Source organism: Gossypium hirsutum, chromosome A02 (assembly GCF_007990345.1).
Source record: "Gossypium hirsutum isolate 1008001.06 chromosome A02, Gossypium_hirsutum_v2.1, whole genome shotgun sequence".
Classification (NCBI taxonomy): domain Eukaryota; kingdom Viridiplantae; phylum Streptophyta; class Magnoliopsida; order Malvales; family Malvaceae; genus Gossypium; species Gossypium hirsutum.
In genome coordinates, this window is record NC_053425.1 from 107,208,228 (window position 1) to 107,229,056 (window position 20,829).

The window sequence follows — 20,829 nt, forward strand, 5'->3', positions numbered from 1 at the left end:
TGAAAGATATTCACTGATTTAGCTTAGAGAATAAGGGTTTGAGTTAATTTCACCATTAGTCCTTAAACTATTGTCAAAAGTTTGGTCTCGAGCTCTCAAATTATAGGTAAAGATTTTCAGAATCCAATTTGTAGTCAGATCCATCAAGTTACTGGTTTATGTTGTTCAATTGGTTTGATTGAATCAATCGTATGTATGTAGGCTTAACTAAATAAATCATTACAAGTTCATAAAAAACATATTAAATATTTGATTCAATTGGATCAACCGTTCGGTTCAACTGACTTTTTTACCTGATTCAACCAGTCCATACAAATTTTCGAGTCAATCGGTTTAATGCCCTTCTCTAGACCAATATCCTGATTGAATCTTGATCTAATTGATCCAACCAGTCAATCTGATCTAGTTTAAGTAATCTTGGTATGAATATTGTATCAATCAAGTCTTTTAGAGCCACCATTAGCTTGGGCATTAACATGCTCATAGTTAATGTGAAGCCATTAAAACATATGTTCGGCAACTACATAGAATAATTTTAAGTTTATCGTGTTAAAAATAATTCTTCTAAAATATGTTACAACTATTTTAATGTGTTAAATTCAAACTATACATGCAGGAAGTACAAACATATTTACAATTACACTCATAATTTTTTTTTAAAATTCAACTAAATATTTAAAGTTGTAAGCATGAATTTAAAATTTATACAATAATTTATGAATATTTAGAGCAGATAACCCTTTTAAAAATTTATTTTCTTAATATTTATATTTCATTTTAATCAAATAAATTTTTAATTTACAATAGAGATTTTTAGCTTTAATACAAACCAAAATTTTCATTTAAAAATATGGCTATATATCAAAAGAAATGGAGCTAAGTTCAAATCCATGAAAGCCCATGATTGTGGCTCAAGCAATACAAAGCCAGCGAGTGGCTCACCTCGTTTGGAGCCCAACTCACATAAAGGCTAACAAGAATCATTTTGTAGAAGAGGTGATAGATTAAATTTCGTGAAATGATCTGCACATTTATTACCTTTCCGAAGAATATGTCACACATCAACCACTCATCCTTCATGTATCAGAGTCCAACAGTTATCATGAGAGAGCCAAATAGATGACTCTCCTTAGGCAGTCGTGGTAGAAAGCGAACAACCAACAGAGCATCAACCTCAACTATCAACTGCTGGATACCAATCTGACTTTGCAGCTCGCAAGCCCTCACAAACGCTAATACCAGTCTGCTGGATATCCCGAAGACTCAGTTCCGACACCTTTTAAGGCCTCATTGTTTTGCATATCCTTAGCCACACAACCCGATTTAGTCTTGCTCAACCTCCCACATAAAGGCATCAACGAGAATAAAAGATAAGCATTGTTTTCATGACTCGATAGGACCGATTTGTTGGTTGGATTGGTTAGACCAAAAATCGAATGTGGCATTGGTTTAAAATAAGAGGTCAGATCGATTGAACTAGCAATTAAATTAATTTTCTCTATTAAAAATATTTTAATGACTTATTCAATGAAATCAGAAAATCGATCCATTCAATTAAACCGATTAAATTGGAAGCTGATGGTCTTAGGTTCAACTATTAATCTTAATCTAAAAACCTTAAAAAACCAGGTTCATTATTAAAATAAGCACATTTATAAATATGAATAAATTTGAAAGTATATTCCAAGCTCGACTAAATTTGAACTACTCTATATCATATTAAAGTTATATATAGATCTAATTCGAATCCAATCCGACCCATTAATCTTTAATCCAATTAAATACATTTTAAATATTTTAACAAATAATTTTGTTACGAATTAAGACAAGAAAAGAATACATTAAACATTATATATAAAACACCAAAAATTGATGTCTGCTATAAATCGAATGATTATGGTTGAAGAACATGTTCTTTATTGTTGTTGTTTGCTTGCTTTCGGCACCTGCGAATCAAACAACACGCATGCTTTTTTATATTCCTTCGAGAGTTTTCTTCTCTTTTTAGCGGCTGCATGTCTAATGGCTTTAACCAATGAACTGACAATTTTTTTTCTTGGATTTATTTGTACTTTTTTGCAAGAGTGATAATAATAATAATAATATTGATTTTTAATTTCTATATTTTCTGAATTTTGAAATATTAATTATGACTCGATAATTGTTATTAAATTTGTTGAGTTAAATTTTGTTATTTCTAATATCTTATACTTTAAACATATTATCAATTGTATAATATTACGACACAAAAAATTTTATGTCATCTTAGTTGATGCATTTAAGGATTTTTTTTTAAGTGAGGACTGAAATTTTAAAAATCAAAAGCCATAGGAATTATAAATGATTAAATTGGAAAATATGAACTAATCATACAATTTACACATTACATAGGACTAATAACAGGAGTTGACTTCATTTTTTTCACAACTAATTTTTGAATTAAGATGGAATTTCAAAATTTAAAATGTGCAGAAACTAAAATAGACCAAATTAGAGTATAGGCGCTAAATCCACAACTTATACATCATATAAGAATAGGAAAATAACAACTTTTTAGAGTCGGATTAAATTACACTTCTAGAATTAAGTAGTTAAACCCTAATTTACATTTAAGACAAAGTCATGTGTCATATGGCTAGAATTTTAGTATCTCAAATCGTGCGGCCTTAAACGATTTCTTTACTTCGAATTTGTCTAAGTCAGTCAAACTCTCGTAAATGTAAGAATTCTCGCAGAATTTCTCTAAGGCACCAAAATATAACAAAAGCAAACTCAAATCGAAGAAGCAACGAAGAATAGAAAAACAATGACACAAGGTATTTGAAGTTTTCGTATCTAAATATCATTTTCTCTTTTAATTCGAAATCTCACAATTTTTTTTTTTAAATCACAAATTTAAAATCAAGTTTGTACATATATTATAACAAAACTTACAAAAATTTTCAATGCATTTTAATGGTTCAAATTTAACAAGGATTTAGATTTGAATTTATATATTTTTAGGAGAATACTTTTACAAAATGATTAAATTATAAATTTTTTATTTTTTAAAAGAATAAAATTGAATTTTAAATTTTAGGGAAGGGTCAATATGTAATTATACCATTAGATTACCTCAAAATTTTGTAATTTTGTTTTTTTTCTAAATTCTTTTAATAAAAAATAATATTTAGAAAAAGATACCTCACCAGTAATTATGTTATTTTTCACCAAAATCATGTCTGAAGATTTTTCTACCTAATTTCCTTACTAGGGATGACTTGTCATTCAGAAATTAACCGTTTAGAGAAATTCCAATTTCTTCAGAAGGGCGCAAAAAGTTTCGCATTAATTATTTTATATTAACTTATGTATCCAAAAACCCTAAAATTTATTATGCGTTAAATTACAAATTAGTCCGTATTTTCCGATTTCATCTTTTTTATGAGTAATATATGAAAATAACAAGTATTTTTTTGGGTGAATTACAATAGGAGGGTAAAGCCCTAACAACAACACGACTAATACGGTTCAAACCCAAGTCGCACCTGGGACAGTAAACACCTTGACCATCAGACCAACATTTAAGGTTCAATCATTTTATTTCTTATTTGGACAAATTCATTCCGTATATATATTTTTTAATTTTGAAATTTCAGTCTTAAACCAAAGAATAACATTTGGTCAAGTTATGCTATTAGTCTTATATTATGTATAAGTTGTGGTTTTGGTGTTTGTTCTCCAATTTGATCATTTTTAGTTATTATACTTTTTTAAATTTTGAAGTTTTAATTCTGACTCGAATGATAGTCGTTAAATCCAACAACTAAAACGATGTAATTTTTTTAAAAGTAGCATGTGAAATGACAAGTAGTTAATATGATATCACACTTGTAATAATATGTTTGTCGCATAAGATAGAGACAATAGTAAAATTTAACTCAGTTGATTTATCAGGTATTATTTGGTTTTGATTGAAATTTCAAATTTAAAAAGTATGGGGCTAAAAGTGACCAAATAATAGTTCAGGGATTAAATCCGCAACATACTCACAATGTCCTTTAACTATAATCCAAATCCTATAAACTTCAAAACGTTGTAATTGAGTTCTCGAAATACGAATCTTATATCAATCAGGTCTCTTTGTTAATCTAACCATCAATTTAGACAACGTATATTTTTAAATATGCCACGTTAAATCTGAACTAACATTTAATACCTAAGTTAATGATTATGTTGACAGAAGAACATATTTATTATAATATCGATACTTTAATAATCTAATTAGAATATTTTGAAGTTGAAAAGTAATTTAAAATTCGGGTCTCAGAAAGAGAACATTACGGGCCATTAACCCTAATATTTAAGTAAAAAATGATTAAATCACATTCGTTTATAATGTATTAATAAAAATATTAATAAAAAAGTTAATACATACACTATTTTTTATTCCACAAGCAATATTAAAAGATTATCACATGTTTTTTTAATATTTTATTATACCCTTATAAAATACTTATCAATTTCTTAATTGTGCTTGCGAAAACTAAAAAACAGTGTAACGAATGTTTTCTCTTAAACAAAAATTGATCATATCTGCCCTCCTCAATCCATAAATAGGAGGATAATATGCTTCAACGCATTCACATCCACGTCATCCTACATTAACAACAATGTTCATATTAATCGAGTTAAGACTCAATCAACAGTCTTTTTTTAATTCATTGAATTTAAGAGTGCCGGTTAATATAAAACCCATTAAAGATGGATATAAATAATTAAAAATTTATTATTAACTCTAAAATTAAATTAATTAAGTCAATAACTCATTATAGTTTTTAAACTAAAAATAGCTTACGGACAAAAAATACTTGATTACCGACTAAAATCTTGCATGAAAAGTGTCGGGAAAATTAAATTTTCAAAGGAAATCACAAATTGAAATTTTAAAAAAAAAAATTAGATATTATATAATAAAAATAATTATATAAATTAATTGAATTAGATTCCAAATTCATATGATAAGGTGTTTGGACTACATAATAATGAAAAAAAAGCATGTCATTAATTAGCAATATTTTGTAATCTTCGATAATCATGATTAAGATGAAGGATACTAAAGTTGAACATTTTGTTTTACTATTGTGAATACTTAATCAGCAATGCACGTAATCTCGATGTGACTTATTAACCAATAGTTGGATTTGATCGGTTTTAAGTCGATCGAGTTTTAACTCAATTAATATTGGTATTATTGTTAGTGCAGGAGGATGTGAGTTCGAGTGCGTTGAAACACATTATCCTTTAGTAGTTTTAGTTATTGTATCAAAAATGATAAATATGATAAAAACCTATAATGAAATTAATGTTCGAGAAAAAAATTGTCGATTTTTGGACATTATTTTTTCTAAATTTTTAAAGTTTTTTCCTTGAATTTTTTTTCAAAAATGTTTGTAAGTTATTTTCATTATTTTAAATATAAACTATTTATTTATATAATAAAACATTAAAATTATAATTTGTTTGTTTTAAATTAAAATAGTCATTCGTCGAGTTAAAATAATTTGGTATTCAACATATCCATTTTACCATTTATGTTTAAGATTCATGATTGCTTCTCCCAGCAATATCACCTCTAATATTCAAATTTTGATTCTCTCATTAAGATGCAATGTGTTTTACCTCTTCGCCCAACAGCTTGTTATTATAGTTACAAATTAATTAGTGTAGACAAAATGATAATTAGTAGCCGCAATTAGGCGCATGTGGTGTGATGAAAGAATGTGATTAATGATGTAATGGATGCATAGTTAAAATATTATTGAAGTCCCTGTATTTTTTACATATTTGGAATTTAGTTTTATTATTTTATTTTTTTTAAATTTAGTCGTTTTACATTTTAAATTTCAAAATTTAAATTTACTTAATATTGTTAAAGAAAATATTAAATTATATGATATTTTTAAATAAAAAAATTATTTAATAGTCATGTAATAAAAAATTGTAATCAATATGATTTTAACAAAAATTAATGATATTAATAATCACTCTTACATTTTAAATCCCAAAAAATAAAGGATTAAATTCCTTAAAATAAAAATCAACCTTATTTTAACACACACAATAAAGGGTTAAAATATGTCATTAGCCTCTATACTTTGACAAAATTTAAGATTTAATCCATGTACTTAAATTAAGATTTAAAAATCTCAGCCCAATCATAAAAATAGAAAGTATTGTTTGTCAAAATTCATTTATTCTGCATATTGATTAAGTTGCCTTCATATAATGCGGCATAATTTTAAATTGATAAATTTTAACGAAATTATAGACGATAAAAGCGATTGGACTAATATTTTTAAATTGAAAACATAAATAATTGAATCTTTAACTTTTTAAAGTATATGGATTAAATTTTAAATTTTATCAAAATATAAGTACTAATATTATATTTTATCCAGAATTAAGCTAAGAGGCGACAAAGGTGAAAGCAAAGCAAAGGCAAAATGAGGCTTGAAGCATGGTTATGTAGTTGGATTCCACATGCAAAAACGTCAACTCGGCCACTCAAATCATGCACGTTCGGTTCCCACCCGCGTGCAGTTTTTGATTTGACTCACTCTCAGACTCGGGTGACTCCCCTAATCTTTCACCTTTATTTATTTTGTCTTGTTTCTAATTTTTATGCTTTTATCTTCTTCTTTTTACATTTTTCAAAATTTGCAATTAAATATTTTTTTAAATCATGTTTTAAAGTTTTCTTTAATATATTTAATTATAAAAAATTACAAAACAATCACGTAAATATTTAATTTTATTTTTTTCCATTAATTGCTTAATGTTGGTAAATTTTAAATTTAACATAATAGTAATTTTAACCCTCAATATTTTATATATTGCGTAATTTGGTCTTTTTAGTAATTTTTTTTAGATCTTTCACTTAAAAAACTAAAAAAAAATTAATTTACAGCTAAATTTGATTGAAAACATACAAAAAAAAAACACCGTAAAGTCCAAAATAATAAATTTTGCTTTTTTCTCATTATTTTAAATTTTAATCCTCAATTACACAAAGGAAAGTAAAACTACAAAAAAAAATTACATAATGTATAGATGTTGTGGGTTTTTTTTAGAATCAATACTAAATTGATATAATTTATAAATATTAAAGATTAAAGTTACTATAACGTCAATTTTAAAAACTATCACTGTTAACCCGCTAAGGATTAAAAATAGACCACAAATATACTCAATGTGTAAATGTTAAGATTAATTTTTTTTAGCATCAAAGACTAAATTGTCATAATTTATAAATGTTGAAGGTTAAAGTTGTTATTATGTCAATTTTAGAAGCTTCCATTGTTAACTTGCTGACGAATAAAAAAACAAAATTAAATAGTTTGTTAGTTGCCCATTTTCTATCTAAGATATTTTAGTTGCCGGTTGTTCTAATGTTCCATGTGAGAATGAGGGGAGGTAGGTTGGGAGTATTGGGTAAGCTTGACGGCTTGGATTCGGTTGCTCTTCAGTTTTCTTCTTGTTATTACTTTGAATAATCTGATTATAAGTTTTAATCATATCTGTTCTTTTTGACATAATGCCTAGATTTATCTATAGTCCATTCCCAATCTATAAATGGGAGGATAATGTGTTTCAACACACTCGAACCTACGTCCTCTTGCATATCACATATTATTTTATCTTTAATTGGTTAAAAATTAAAGTAACCACCAAAACAATAATTCATCCAAAAGGAAGTAATTAATATTATTAAAATAAAATATCTTATGTCTACTACATCATTCACTATTTTTTAGTGTTTAAAAATATATTATAGTGTAATTATAATATAATCACATATGAGATTTAGGTAATTATAAAGTAGGACTAATTTACAAATAAATTAAGAATTAGAATAATTTAGATTAAATTCTGTTGGTGATTGACCCTCAATGCGAAAATAAAAGTAAAAATAGAGAAAATCGAACACATAAATATTTACGTGAAAAAATATAGTAAAAAATTACAGGCAAAAGAGATTTCACTAAACGAGCAAAAAATCGAAAGAGTACAAGATGGAGATAATCTCAACAAATAATCCTAAATCTCGAAAGAACAAAATACTTTGGCTAAAACTCGAAATTCTCAAAACTCACAAAATTCAATCTCTAAGATGATTAAGATTATTATTCTAGGTTACAACAACCCTTTTTATAGGCTAAATTTATAGATTAAATATGAAAAAAATAATATAAACTAATCAGAGTTTAAAAGGGAAACAATAGCAAAATTTAACTAAAAGAAGAAAACCCGGAATTAAATTAAGGAACACGTCACCATGTTGCATGCTTCTCGTTGAAATGCTATTTTTCTCGTCGTTGGGACATTATGGTCATCTTGTCACGACGTCGGCTCGTAAATACAATACACACTCTACAAAATCCACATATGATAACAGTCTATAATGGGACTGAAAATTTAGATATAACAATCGTGCACAGTAAAACTTGAGTCTAGGTAAATAAAATCTAAAACTTCAGCTTTTGTTAACAATACCAATGCATTATTGACTACATCATTAACTATTCAACAATAGAAAGAAAATACACTAAAAAAGAGAGTAAAAGTATCATAGCAGTCCTTGTGCTATATCATGAATTACATTTTGGTCCCTCAATTGAAAAAGTGGACAAATTAATTAGATGAAAGGCTAATTTTTTTTTCAAATTTTTAAAAAATAAAACCAATGAAAAACTTTAAAGTATTCTGATTTTTAATAAAAATTCTAAAATTTAAAAAAAAGTAAAAAAGTGAATAATTTGTAAAGAAAGGCTGAGAGACAATTTAATCCAAATAAAAGATTATGTGTCAAAATTAAATAAAGATGAAAAGATTGAGAATTAAATTTATTACCATTCTTTATACATAAAAAATCAAATAAGCATTTCATCACACAATTTTAAATAAAAATTATTTTATTCCTTCATTAAATGTAAAAGGACCAATTTGATTATTTAAAAGAATTACTACTTTAAAAATAAAATTCTGAAAACCATGCCAAAAGTGAAAGCAAAGGTCCCCCCTACTTCCTATGGAAAACCTAAGAAGCATTAAATCCTATATGTTGCCTTTACTATAACGTTAAACAAACAATCAGTTACGTGTGGCCACACAAAATTTTCCCGAGAAAGTGAAGGATACCAAAGAAGAAAGTTTTTGATAGACACTTGGCTGGGTCTTTGCCACGTGTATAATATAATTACATGCAATTTTATAATTAAGAAGACAAGCTGTCAGGATTAGTTTAATAATTCACATCTTTATTCTTTCTAATTAAATAATAATCTTTGCTTGGAAATTGTTCCCCTTAAGCTCACAAATTAAAAAAATTGATGATTTAATTTAATTTAAGGGTAAATTGTTAAAATAGTCACTTTTATTTATTTTAAATTATATTTTACTTTCTGAACGATAATTTAACGTAACATTTTAAATATTGAGTTTACAATAATAATGTAAATGCCTAGTTGGGATGAGAAAAATTATATATATATTTATAAAAATTGAATGCAAAATTTACTGTAAAACCTAAATCATTTACGCTAGACATCCCAAAATTTTGTATTTTATTTTCATAAAAAAATTTTAAATTTTTTCATCCCAACTGGACATTTACATTAATATTTAAAATCCATTTTCACTACCACGTCGGACTGTCATTTGGAGGTAACAGATCTTAACAATAGAGTAACTATTTTGTAACAAAACGATAACATAAATAACTAAAACGTAACATTTCAAGTATAAATAACTAAAATGTAACCTGACGTAAACAAAAGTGACTATTTTGATAGTTTACCCTTAATTATATTTCAAGTAGCCCACGAGATACTGTTTCAAATCTTAAACCCTAGCCATTAGTTTTCATAATAAAATATATAGAAACTAAGACAGAAAGATTATACAGACACATGTGAACATAATGTTTCCTCATTTGTAATCCAAAACAAAGCTTTTTGTTTGTGTCCGGTCAGATACATAGAGAGAATTACGAAGAAATATTAAAATTAGAAAGTAATCAAATTGCTTTTTCTTTTTGGAGAAAAGTTAATTACTCAATTTATACAATTATTTTATAAATTTAATATTTAAGTATTAATATTTATAATAATTTTTTAAAATTTTTGTCAACAATATTGACTAGAATTGCTTTGGAACATTACACAATCATGCATTTTAATGTTCAGAGAATCTATAAGAGTCGTAATTGACAAGAAAATAAGAAAAAAGAGTTGTATAAGCTAAGAAAAGCATGACTTAAAAAGTGGTGGAACGAGTCAATGCTTAATTAAATTAAATTAAAAAGTTGTATGTGATTCATGTTATTTTAGAGATTTGTTATGTCGAGATTAAGATATTGGTATTAAATATGTGCATCGAGAATGTGATAGATAACTGATAGCTTAACAAAGGCTGCAGATTGAATGGTTATTGGTTTTTATTCTTGGTCCCAACCTCTTAATTTTGCTTTGAATGTGCTGCATGAGAATGTTACCGATTTATCTTTTCTTAGATTGATTGCTATGTAATAAATTTTGCCCTTCTTAATAATAATAAAAGATAAATTAATGGAATTGTGGATTACCGAGAAGAATCGAAGAGGAGAGAAGAGAGAAAGTGAGAGTTAAGAGTCTCAAAAGAGTATCCTACCGTGTCTTGATGTACACGAGCTTTGGATTGTCTTCAGTGATTCTTAAGGTGCCACATGTCCATATATTGGTTCTAAATTCCTCGAGATTTAATACTATTGATGTCTTATCGTTATAGGTATGAATTATCATATTAGGACAATGGATATATGTAACATGTAAATGATAGATACATTATTCATTTCAAGCGTAGAGTCCCAATGGTATGAGGTTGTAAAGTTATGAGTTTGCACGTGTTTTTAGCTTGTAAGATGATTCTTCTAATTAAGGACATTAATCTATGAAGTGAGCTCGCAAAATGTAAATATATATATTTTTTATTATGTGTCATTGTGATTCATTGACAATGTATAGAATTATATTATCAATACGTATAGATGTTAACCAAAGAAAAAAACTAATAAAAGGTGTATAAAAATTAATCTTTTGAAGTTGGTAATTAAACCTTTTCAATAATATTACCTTTAAAATTAGATTTTAGAATTTATATGTCAAACTTGCCTAACCACGAAATCTCAATAAGCCATTGGTTAGGCCATTATGGAGTAGGCTCTTTCCATTGATATTAACATCGAAAGCGATGAATGATCAATGCAATTGCTGCAGGCGCATTTGAAGCTTCAAGAAGAAAAAAGAAGACACCCATTCAAGTACATACATATATACATATTTAGACAGAGAAAGAATCTGACATGCACACTAAAGAGACAAGTTCAGTGCCGTGGACCAGCATTCCAGCACTTTAATACCTGCACCCCACGAAAGCTGAAGTGGGGGTCCTCTTTTTTTTTTTTAATCTTAATTTTTCATAATCATAATCTTAAGCTTAACCCCATATTTAAGACATTCTGGAATTGAGAGAGCCTTCATGTCTGAATTTGATGTTTGAGTTGCAGAGAGTGAAGAAGAAAAAAAAGATTAACAAAGGGTTTCACAATAATTAAGAGCTGGACCAATGTACAGCCTCTGAGAGAGAAAGAGAGAAACATAACATGGTCTTGTCGGTTGTTCTGCAAGAAAAAAAATACTGAGTTGAGTTTCACCAGTAATCTCTAGTGGCCCATCACCTGTTCCTTACATAGATGGATTTTACAAGCTTAGATGGGTAAGTTAGAAACATATATATATGTATGTATGTATATTTCCTTTGCTTAATGCTTCTAGTTTTTAAGCTCCAAAACTTTTGAGTTTCCCCAACCTTAATCTATGCTTTAAAAAAAAGAAAGAACTTGTTCCTTTGCATTGTTTTGGTCTTTTACTACTATAGAACCAAGCTACAAGGGGCCCATTTTTTTCTCTTTATTTTTATAACATTAAATCTCAAAATTTTTCCTTTGTCTCTTTACACTTTGCTTACGTCTGGATGAAAAATGGAAGGTTTCTTAGGGTGATGAAAATTGGTGGGTTTAGCACTAAAAAGTGGGGGGAAAAGACCATAAATTTTTTTTGGGGGGGTTAATTAGCTGCTGATTATACACTATCTTTCCATGATAATGATGATGATGAGTTTGAAAAAAAAAAACATATTTTAGTTAATAGTATTGTTTTGTTTTGTTTTTAATAAAGGGTTTGTTGGGATCAAAGACTTAGATCTAGGTTTTACATTAGAAAAAAAAATTATATCAAAAAATGGAACTGAGAGACCAAGATAAGGAAATGGGGTTGCCATTGCCATTGTCAAGCTCACAAACCCCAAATCCAAGGCCACCCCAAACCCTAAACCATTACCCTAATATAGATCCAGTGCCACCTGGTTCAGTTGCAGGTGCTGAGCCTGAACCAGTAGGTTCAAGCCTTGTGGTTAGGTATAAGGAGTGTTTAAAGAACCATGCAGCCACCATGGGAGGACACGTTGTGGATGGTTGTGGTGAGTTCATGCCAAGTGGAGAAGAAGGTACCATGGCAGCCATGAAATGTGCAGCTTGTGAATGCCATAGGAATTTTCATAGGAAAGAAATCAATGGTGAATCACAGTATATACCACCATTACCAAGGAGGAACGGTGTTGTTCATCTTCAACAACAACCAGTAAGGTTTCCGGCGCCGGTTATGATGAGCTTTGGTGGCGGCGGTGGTGGAACGGCGGAGGAGTCTTCGAGTGAAGATCTGAGACATGATGAACTTATTAATGTTCCACAATCATCAAAGAAGAGATTTAGAACAAAGTTCAGTCAAGATCAAAAGGAAAAAATGATGGAATTTGCTGAGACATTGGGATGGAGAATCCAAAAACAAGATGAACATGAATTGCAGATGTTTTGTTCACAAGTGGGAGTTAAGCGACAAGTTTTCAAAGTATGGATGCACAACAATAAACAAGCCATGAAGAAAAAACAAATGTAAGAACCACCAAAATTTTCCTTTCTTTCAATTTTTTTTATGACATGTTACAATTCTTACAAACTTTTTTAAACATTTTGGATAAATGGGAAGTAATTTTCATATTATATACAAGAGAAAAGAAACTGATGGGAAAATTTTTATGTATTCTTCTTTCCTTTTTTTTTTTTTTCTTTTCTCCCAAATAGTTCTCATATATATGCCCCATTTAATCATTCTACCTTTGGTTGCTCAACCCTACCATGAGAAAATCTTCTATTTTACCTCTAGAATTAAAGCCGGCCAAAACGGAAGTTCACGAGTTTTCATGATATCGATATGATTAAAGATTTAGCTTTAGATAATAAAATTCGTAGTATTTACCTTCGATAAATATATTAAAAAAATAAATTTATATTGAGTGAATCAAATAATATCATCTAATTCATTATCAAATCCCATTCTTTCTAGCTAATTTCTTATTAAAGAAATATAGGTTGAAGGAGACTTATCCTAGTTATTGAGAGATTCTTTCAAAGGATGTGCTTGAAATTGGGTAAATACAAAGGATATTAATTGTATATATAGTATATTGATAAGCTTAAGGTAGTATATATCTTTCTCATTTTCTTTTCTCTAAAAAAAAATAAATGAGACATTTGAATGTTTGACTTTATAATTGATATAACTATTATATATATATGATCATTCCATGATTTGATTCAATGATTTTTACTCAAATTATTGATGAGTGATGCTCATACATAATCCTAAAGAGAAACATCCCTTTATTCCATATCTATAAATACCTCATATGCTAAGAGATAAGCTCAAACCACCTCCAAACAATGACCCTTCAAGAATTTTTATCGAAAGAATCGATCTCCTCTCGGCAATATATGTATAAATTCCTCAGTGATAATTAGTACTTTGGATGTCTTCGGCAGCACCTTGCACTTGATTTCTTCACTTCCCAAGCAAACCTCCACTGTTAAACATCGTCACCACCACTTCCTTTGCCTCTAGTTTTCCATATCTCTTCTTTTATTTTCTGTAAAGGTTTTGTTTGTTTCTTAGGGGAAAAAAAAAAGAGGAAAAATTAGTAGTGCAGTAACCAAGACCAAGATCAAAACCCAGATATATTTGAAGATGCTGTGTTGTTTTTGTTGGTTATTTTCTTATTTTTCTCAAAATTCTTTGGTGTTGAAACGTGGCATTGCAATGGGCAACGTGTGGCTGAGTAAGGAGGGCTAGCTGTTTAGGGAAACAACAGCCATGATGTATAATTGAATTGGAATACAAAGAATAATTTATTCTCTTGAGAATTTTTTGAAATTTTTACAGTTTTATCACTTTTAAGTGTATTTTTAAGAATCCGAACTACAATCTTAAAGATTGTATTCGGTAAAACGGATATATTTATTATGCAAAATGTACTTTCAGAGGGGGAATAAATTAATGAGCAGATATTGTTAAATGCATCTATCACTCCATAGCTGATACTTCGTACGCACTATTTCACCACTCGATTTGCTTCATTATCGATATATAATTTTAAAAATTATTATCATTTCTATAGATATTGAATGTATCTATCTTTGTCCGACTTTATCTCGCTCCGTTTCAGTTTAATATTATTTATTTGTTTTTAAACATTATTCTTAAACAAAATATTTAAACATAAAATATATGAATTTTTTCTACAATACGTTATTACAAATTTACTCTTTTAATAGTTTATATATATTGATAAATGATAATTTCATATAGTGAAATGAGACGGAGCAAGCAATTATTATAATTAATTGGTATCCACTACTCAAACAAAAAAAAAAATCATCCCATCTCATCTCACCCCACATTTACTTTTCAAAAAGAAAAAAATTTACTCTATTTAAAACGAATCAATTTATATTCTATCGGGTAATTCAAATTTTATCTTTCCTACTTTTTTGTATAAAGATATAAGTTAACTAGTGTGCATCTAACACTAACAAAACATAACACAACACTTCTTGAAAGTGTATCATGATATATATATATATATATATATGAGTTTAAATCTCTTGAAGTGAATTTAAGAATGATAAAATCTTGAAGAATTTGTGAATACTAAAAAAAATTAGTAATTTCAAATTATGCATTACGACATGATTTTACATGATTTGAGGGGTCAGATCAAATCATTTATACTCTCTGATATTAATATAAAAATAATATTTAATTTTATTATAGATTCGGATAATATTTTTTTTGAAACAATACTTCGAATTATCTATAACCACTCTCCAACCCATAAATAGGAAAATAATGCACTTCAACGCACTCGAACTCGCGTTCTCATACATTAACAACAATACCTATATTAATCGAATTAAGAATCAATCGGCTCAAATTAATTTTTTTTAAATTCAAAACCTAGCTACAAGAATGAGTTTTTCGCAATAGCATTAATATGACAAATTAATGGAACAATGAAACCATGAAATTTTAAGAGGTTGAAATAAAGTAGTTATAAATAATTTAGTGCTGAAAGGATTTAAATTTAAATTTAAATTTTTAAAAGAGTTGAAAGTATAATTTTAAACCCAGTACAGATTTTCTCAATTATGCACTTGGTAGCATACGTATCCAATAATCATAATCAATTTTCATTTTAAAATTAAAATAGGATTAATTCAGTGTTAATTTCTTTACCAGGTGCAATTGTTACGAGTAGCAGATCAAAGTCTGTGATTAACGCACAAAGAGCATCTCGTGAAGGTCAAGTGATTAAATGAGGTTCACTTGACCTACTTGAATTAGTCTGATTTGTGGAACATGTAGAGAAATCATCTACTTGAAGCGTTGGTGATTTAGTGAAACACTTAAAAGAAAAATTAGGGTTGTCATGATAATATTAGGGTATCATGTAAATCCCTTAAGCATCTCAAATTGCAGATTGGCTTAATCTCGTCCATTGATGTAAATTAACCTGTACCGATAGATCTAGGGAAGCTCAATTATAAATAGAGTCATTCCCTCTCATTTTTAATCATCCCACTTAGTTGTAATCCTTCATGGTAATTGAATACTATTAAGAGCATTTACTCAAACACTTACATGCTTTTTCTTTCTTATGGTTTTTCTGTTCTTTCGTTGTTTTTTTATTTTTGAGTTGCTTCCGCTTTATTTTTGGTACCTTAAAGAATTTCTATCGGGAATTTTTACTTTGCATGAGTTAGATTAACTTAGGCAGATTTAAATCTAAAAAACAGCCAAAAGAACATAGAGGATTATTAAATCCTACTCCACCCATAATTGGTATATTATTAATTATGTGTTGTTGCGAAAATTAAAAATACAAATATGATATTTAATAATCGTCCTCTGAAATATAACAAAATGAATTAATTTTATAAATAAATTAAAATATCAAAATAAAATATTTCATCCAAGAAATTAATTGAAAACTTTTACATTTTTTTTAAAAGAACATTTCGTAGCAACATGCTACGAAACTCCATTGATATAAATTCCCTAAATTGTTATCATTGGATCTCTTGAATGTTCGTAAATTGGTGATTAATCGGCTCAGATTTCCTTAGGATGCCCAACGATGTAGGGCCTAGGGTTTAGGGCTGAATGCTAAGGGATTCGGACAACACTTGATAGACTTCTTCTGAATAAATAAAAAAACCTTCTAACACTTATCAATCTAAAATACGAGAGAATTAAAAGAGAATTCACACTCATGGTTATAACATTTAACATCCAAACTAATGGCTAAACTGGCGAAAATGCCTAATTAATATAATAGGGATACTTTATGGATTTAATTAAAAATGTTATAACATTTAGTGACCAATTTAAAATCTAAATAATATTGTGGATCAGTTGAATAAATATTGCCACCAAGACCATTACAAACAAAAAGAAATTGGGTTTTGAGCCTTGGGGCTTAGTACCCATTCGAGCCTCCTAAAATTGGCCACAACAGCCTATTTGGGTTCACTATGGTCTAAAGTTCAAATATTTCGTTTTTTCTTCAAGGGAATAATAAATTTGATACACAAATAAAAAAAATATTTATTTCGGATCAATAAATATAATTATTTGTGTATATAATAAGTATATGTAAAACGGTTTCATGTTAACCAGAGGCTAAATTAAAAATATTTTACGAGAGAATAGAATTGATTAAACTTAAAATTATATAATCTGTAGAAGAATTAAATTATAATTTTACAATTTTTACAGGGACTAGAATTGAATTATAAATTTTTTGATAAATAAAAATATTATATATTATTTTACAATTTTATAGTCTGTAGAATAATTAAACTATAATTTTACAATTTTTACAGGGACTAGAATTGAATTATAAATTTTTTGATAAATTAAAATATTATTTATTATTTTACAATTTTACAATCTGTAGAAGAATTAAACTATAATTTTACAATTTTTAAAGGGACTAGAATTGAATTATAATTTTTTTGATAAATTAAAATATTATATATTATTATATTAATAAAAAATTATAATTTTTAAGCAACTATATTTAATTTATTAAGATGTTAATAAATTTATAAAATTTAAATAAAAATTAAAATCTTATATATATAATTCTACTAAATCAAAATTTAATTTTAAATATTTTCTTAAATAAAGTTGAAGCAGCCTGTATTTCTTTTTAAAGAAAAACTATAAATAAAAAATAAAAAAATTGGTACAACAGCTTGTTTCTAAGGTCTAGTTCATGGATGTCAACTTTTCACCCACTTATATATATAGAGATAGAATGTCAGATGCCATATTATATTAGAGATAGAATGTCAGTGGTGCATTCAGAATATTTTTTTGGTCGGAATTAAATTATATATTTTTATGATAATAAAAATATAATTTTATAATTATTAATTTAAAATTTTATAAATTATAAAAAAATTATATAAAAAAATTTTCATTTTAGGCTACTAACTCCACCACTAATATATATTACAGATAGAATATCATATACAACATGTTATGTTTTGAATGATTTTTTTATGTCAAGTTGGAGGATTAAATAAAGTATCATACTTGTGTATATAATATGAATAATCAACTGTCTAAGAAAATGAATATGTTGGAATTAGTGAAGGGTTTATGTCACATAGCCTAAGAAGAAAAACATAATATTTAATAATAATAAAATATTTAGTTTATTGGGTCTTATTCGATTAATATCGACATTATTGTTAGTATAAAAGGACTTTGAACGTATTAAAGTGTGTTTATTCCCTTATTTAAGATTTTCACAAAATATCGAAATAGAAAAATTACAAACTACTCAGTTGCAAAGCGAGTTGTAACTATAACATCAACAGATATTAACTAAGACAAAGTCAATGGGGAGGCAAGGGACTTGACCCCGGGCCAAATTGAAAAATATCATTAATAGTTTTTCAAGTATATATTAATCATTCACTTTAAGTCCTTCAATCATTTGAATAAATGGAAAATTTGTAATTTTGACCTCTCATACAAATTAAACTCCTTTTATAATAAAATTTTAAAATTTTATCTTAAACTATAAATAAATTTTTTGACTTCGTCCCTATAAATAAGTCTTATGCAATTAACCCGAATCAAAAAGTTTTAGATGTTAAATTAGTGGTCAAACACTTGCCATGCAGATAGGTTTTGTTGCAAGTATCAATCGACATCCTTGTCCTAAACAACGTGAAATAGCCTGTCTCATTTATTACGTTCTACTATTTTTATCCTTGTCCCACTTGCCATGCAGGTAGGTTTTTACATTTTTTGTTGCAATTGTTTTTTTCTAATATCTTAAATTAGAATTATTTATTGGTCGGGTTGGAGTTTGACAAAATTTTAGGTCTGATTAGATCTAATAAGTGGATCTAAAATTGTCGAAATTAGTCCGGATAAAAATTTTAAAACCCGGATCGAGCCAAGTTCATTCATATTAATTTTTTTATATAATTTTTATAAAAATATAATACATAAAAAATACTAAATTATTAAAATAAATGTTTCTCAACAAATTGAAAATAAATTAAAAAAATTATATTTAAATAACACTAACTTATGTGCTACTTAACAAGTAAATGTCTCTAAAATAGTAGCAAAATTAAAAATAAAATAAAAGTTATACAATATTCAAATAATAACAACAAAATAATTGCAACATAATAGTAAAATGACAGAAAAACATTGAAAAAATAGCCTGAAAACAATAAGAAAACAACAAATTTTTTTTTCTTTTTACAAATTTAGGCCAAGCCAAAAAACATTACTCGAGGTCTGGCCCGTTTTCTAAACGAGTTTTATTTTTTGTCCAGATTCATTTTTGAAATCTATATTTTACTTAAATTCTTTTACTTTTCGAGTGGACTCGTTTACAAGTCTAATCTTAATGTAAACATTAGAAGAAGAAAAAAACGTGTTATTAGCCTCCAAAAAGTACATAATTAAAAAGGGAACTCAAAACAAATTTTACAATTTAAAAAGACGAGCGAAGTCAAGTTTCCTGAGGTTGAAATAGGAACATACCAAAACTACTGGAGTAATTAATTATGGTGTTTTTATTTTTATTTTTATTTTTTAATTTTAGAATTTACTTATTTTTTAACTTAGAATTAAAATGTGATCACACTTTGCTAGTTAAATACGAGAATAAGTGAGTATTTTTCAAACTATAATAATGAGGTATGGCAACGAGATAAGGTGATCTTTTACCTATTTGATCCTTGACTTGATTACTATTTGTATATACTCGAATTCATTTTGACCCAAATATTATTTATTATTTTCATTTTTTACTCTAATCTTGACTTTGAAATAAATTCTTCGTTCTCACCTCGCTTTTTCTTAAATTTTTTAAATGATATTTTATAATATGTTATTTTTTAGAAAATTAATTGAATATACATTATAAAAACATTTGAACACAATAAATTATAATTATATATATAAATATTTGTAAAATTAAAATATACTATAAATTATTAAAAAATTTAATTAAAAAAATGATTACAAAATTAATATGGAAGTGTTTTAGTAAAGAGACGTATTTTACCTAAAATAAAATTATATCTTTGTCCAATGTTGCTTAGATTCAAGTTTTAGATGGGTTAATTAATGGTTAAGTAATTTTGCCTTGTCAAAATATTATGTAGATTATTAGAGTTGTGTAATCTGAATCTCGTTTAATTCGACTTAAAAAGTTCGAGGTGCAACTCACTTATTAAAGAAATAAAATAAAAAGGTAAAACTGGATATAGTTGAAAACCTCTTGTATTGTTATTTTTTCCACCTTGGTAAATTTTTCTTCCTCTACTTGTGATTTTTTCCGATAAGAATTTTTCACGTAAAATCTACGTGTTTTTTTTTTACGATCATTTCTATTGTAATTATCGTTTGCTAACATAAAGTAAAGCTAGTAAAGATTTATGGGTTAATTAAGGTTAGCAATCATCCCCAAACCCTTTTCATTTACTTTGACTTTGGATACTTATAGTTTTGATCAATGTCAACCTATGGTAGAAATTTTCATATTATGCACCCAATCCCTTTATTCTTTGAATTTTAATTTTAAGAATTCGGTCTTTATACTTGTCTAATATAAAAATTAAAGTTTAGTTGATAGCGTCGTTAAAATAATTTTTTTTTTAAAAAGGATCACTCACAATCATAATGATTAACAATTAAAAATTTTATTTATCTAAGTCACTATAGCCAAAAAATTAAATATTACAAAATACAACTCGAATATAACCCACTTTCGACTAGATTAACTCCGGGCAAGACTCTAATAAGGCGAGATTTAAGCCAG

At 27.2% G+C, this 20,829-nt stretch overlaps 1 protein-coding gene across 1 annotated transcript; it reads left to right on the plus strand.

Moving 5' to 3' along the window:
* Positions 1-11,469: 11,469 nt before the first annotated feature.
* Positions 11,470-14,329, plus strand: LOC107909407 (zinc-finger homeodomain protein 6). The gene has a single exon (XM_016836908.2). It carries the CDS (start codon positions 12,318-12,320, stop codon positions 13,029-13,031), a length of 714 nt encoding a protein of 237 aa, XP_016692397.2. The 5' UTR covers positions 11,470-12,317; the 3' UTR covers positions 13,032-14,329.
* Positions 14,330-20,829: the final 6,500 nt, after the last annotated feature.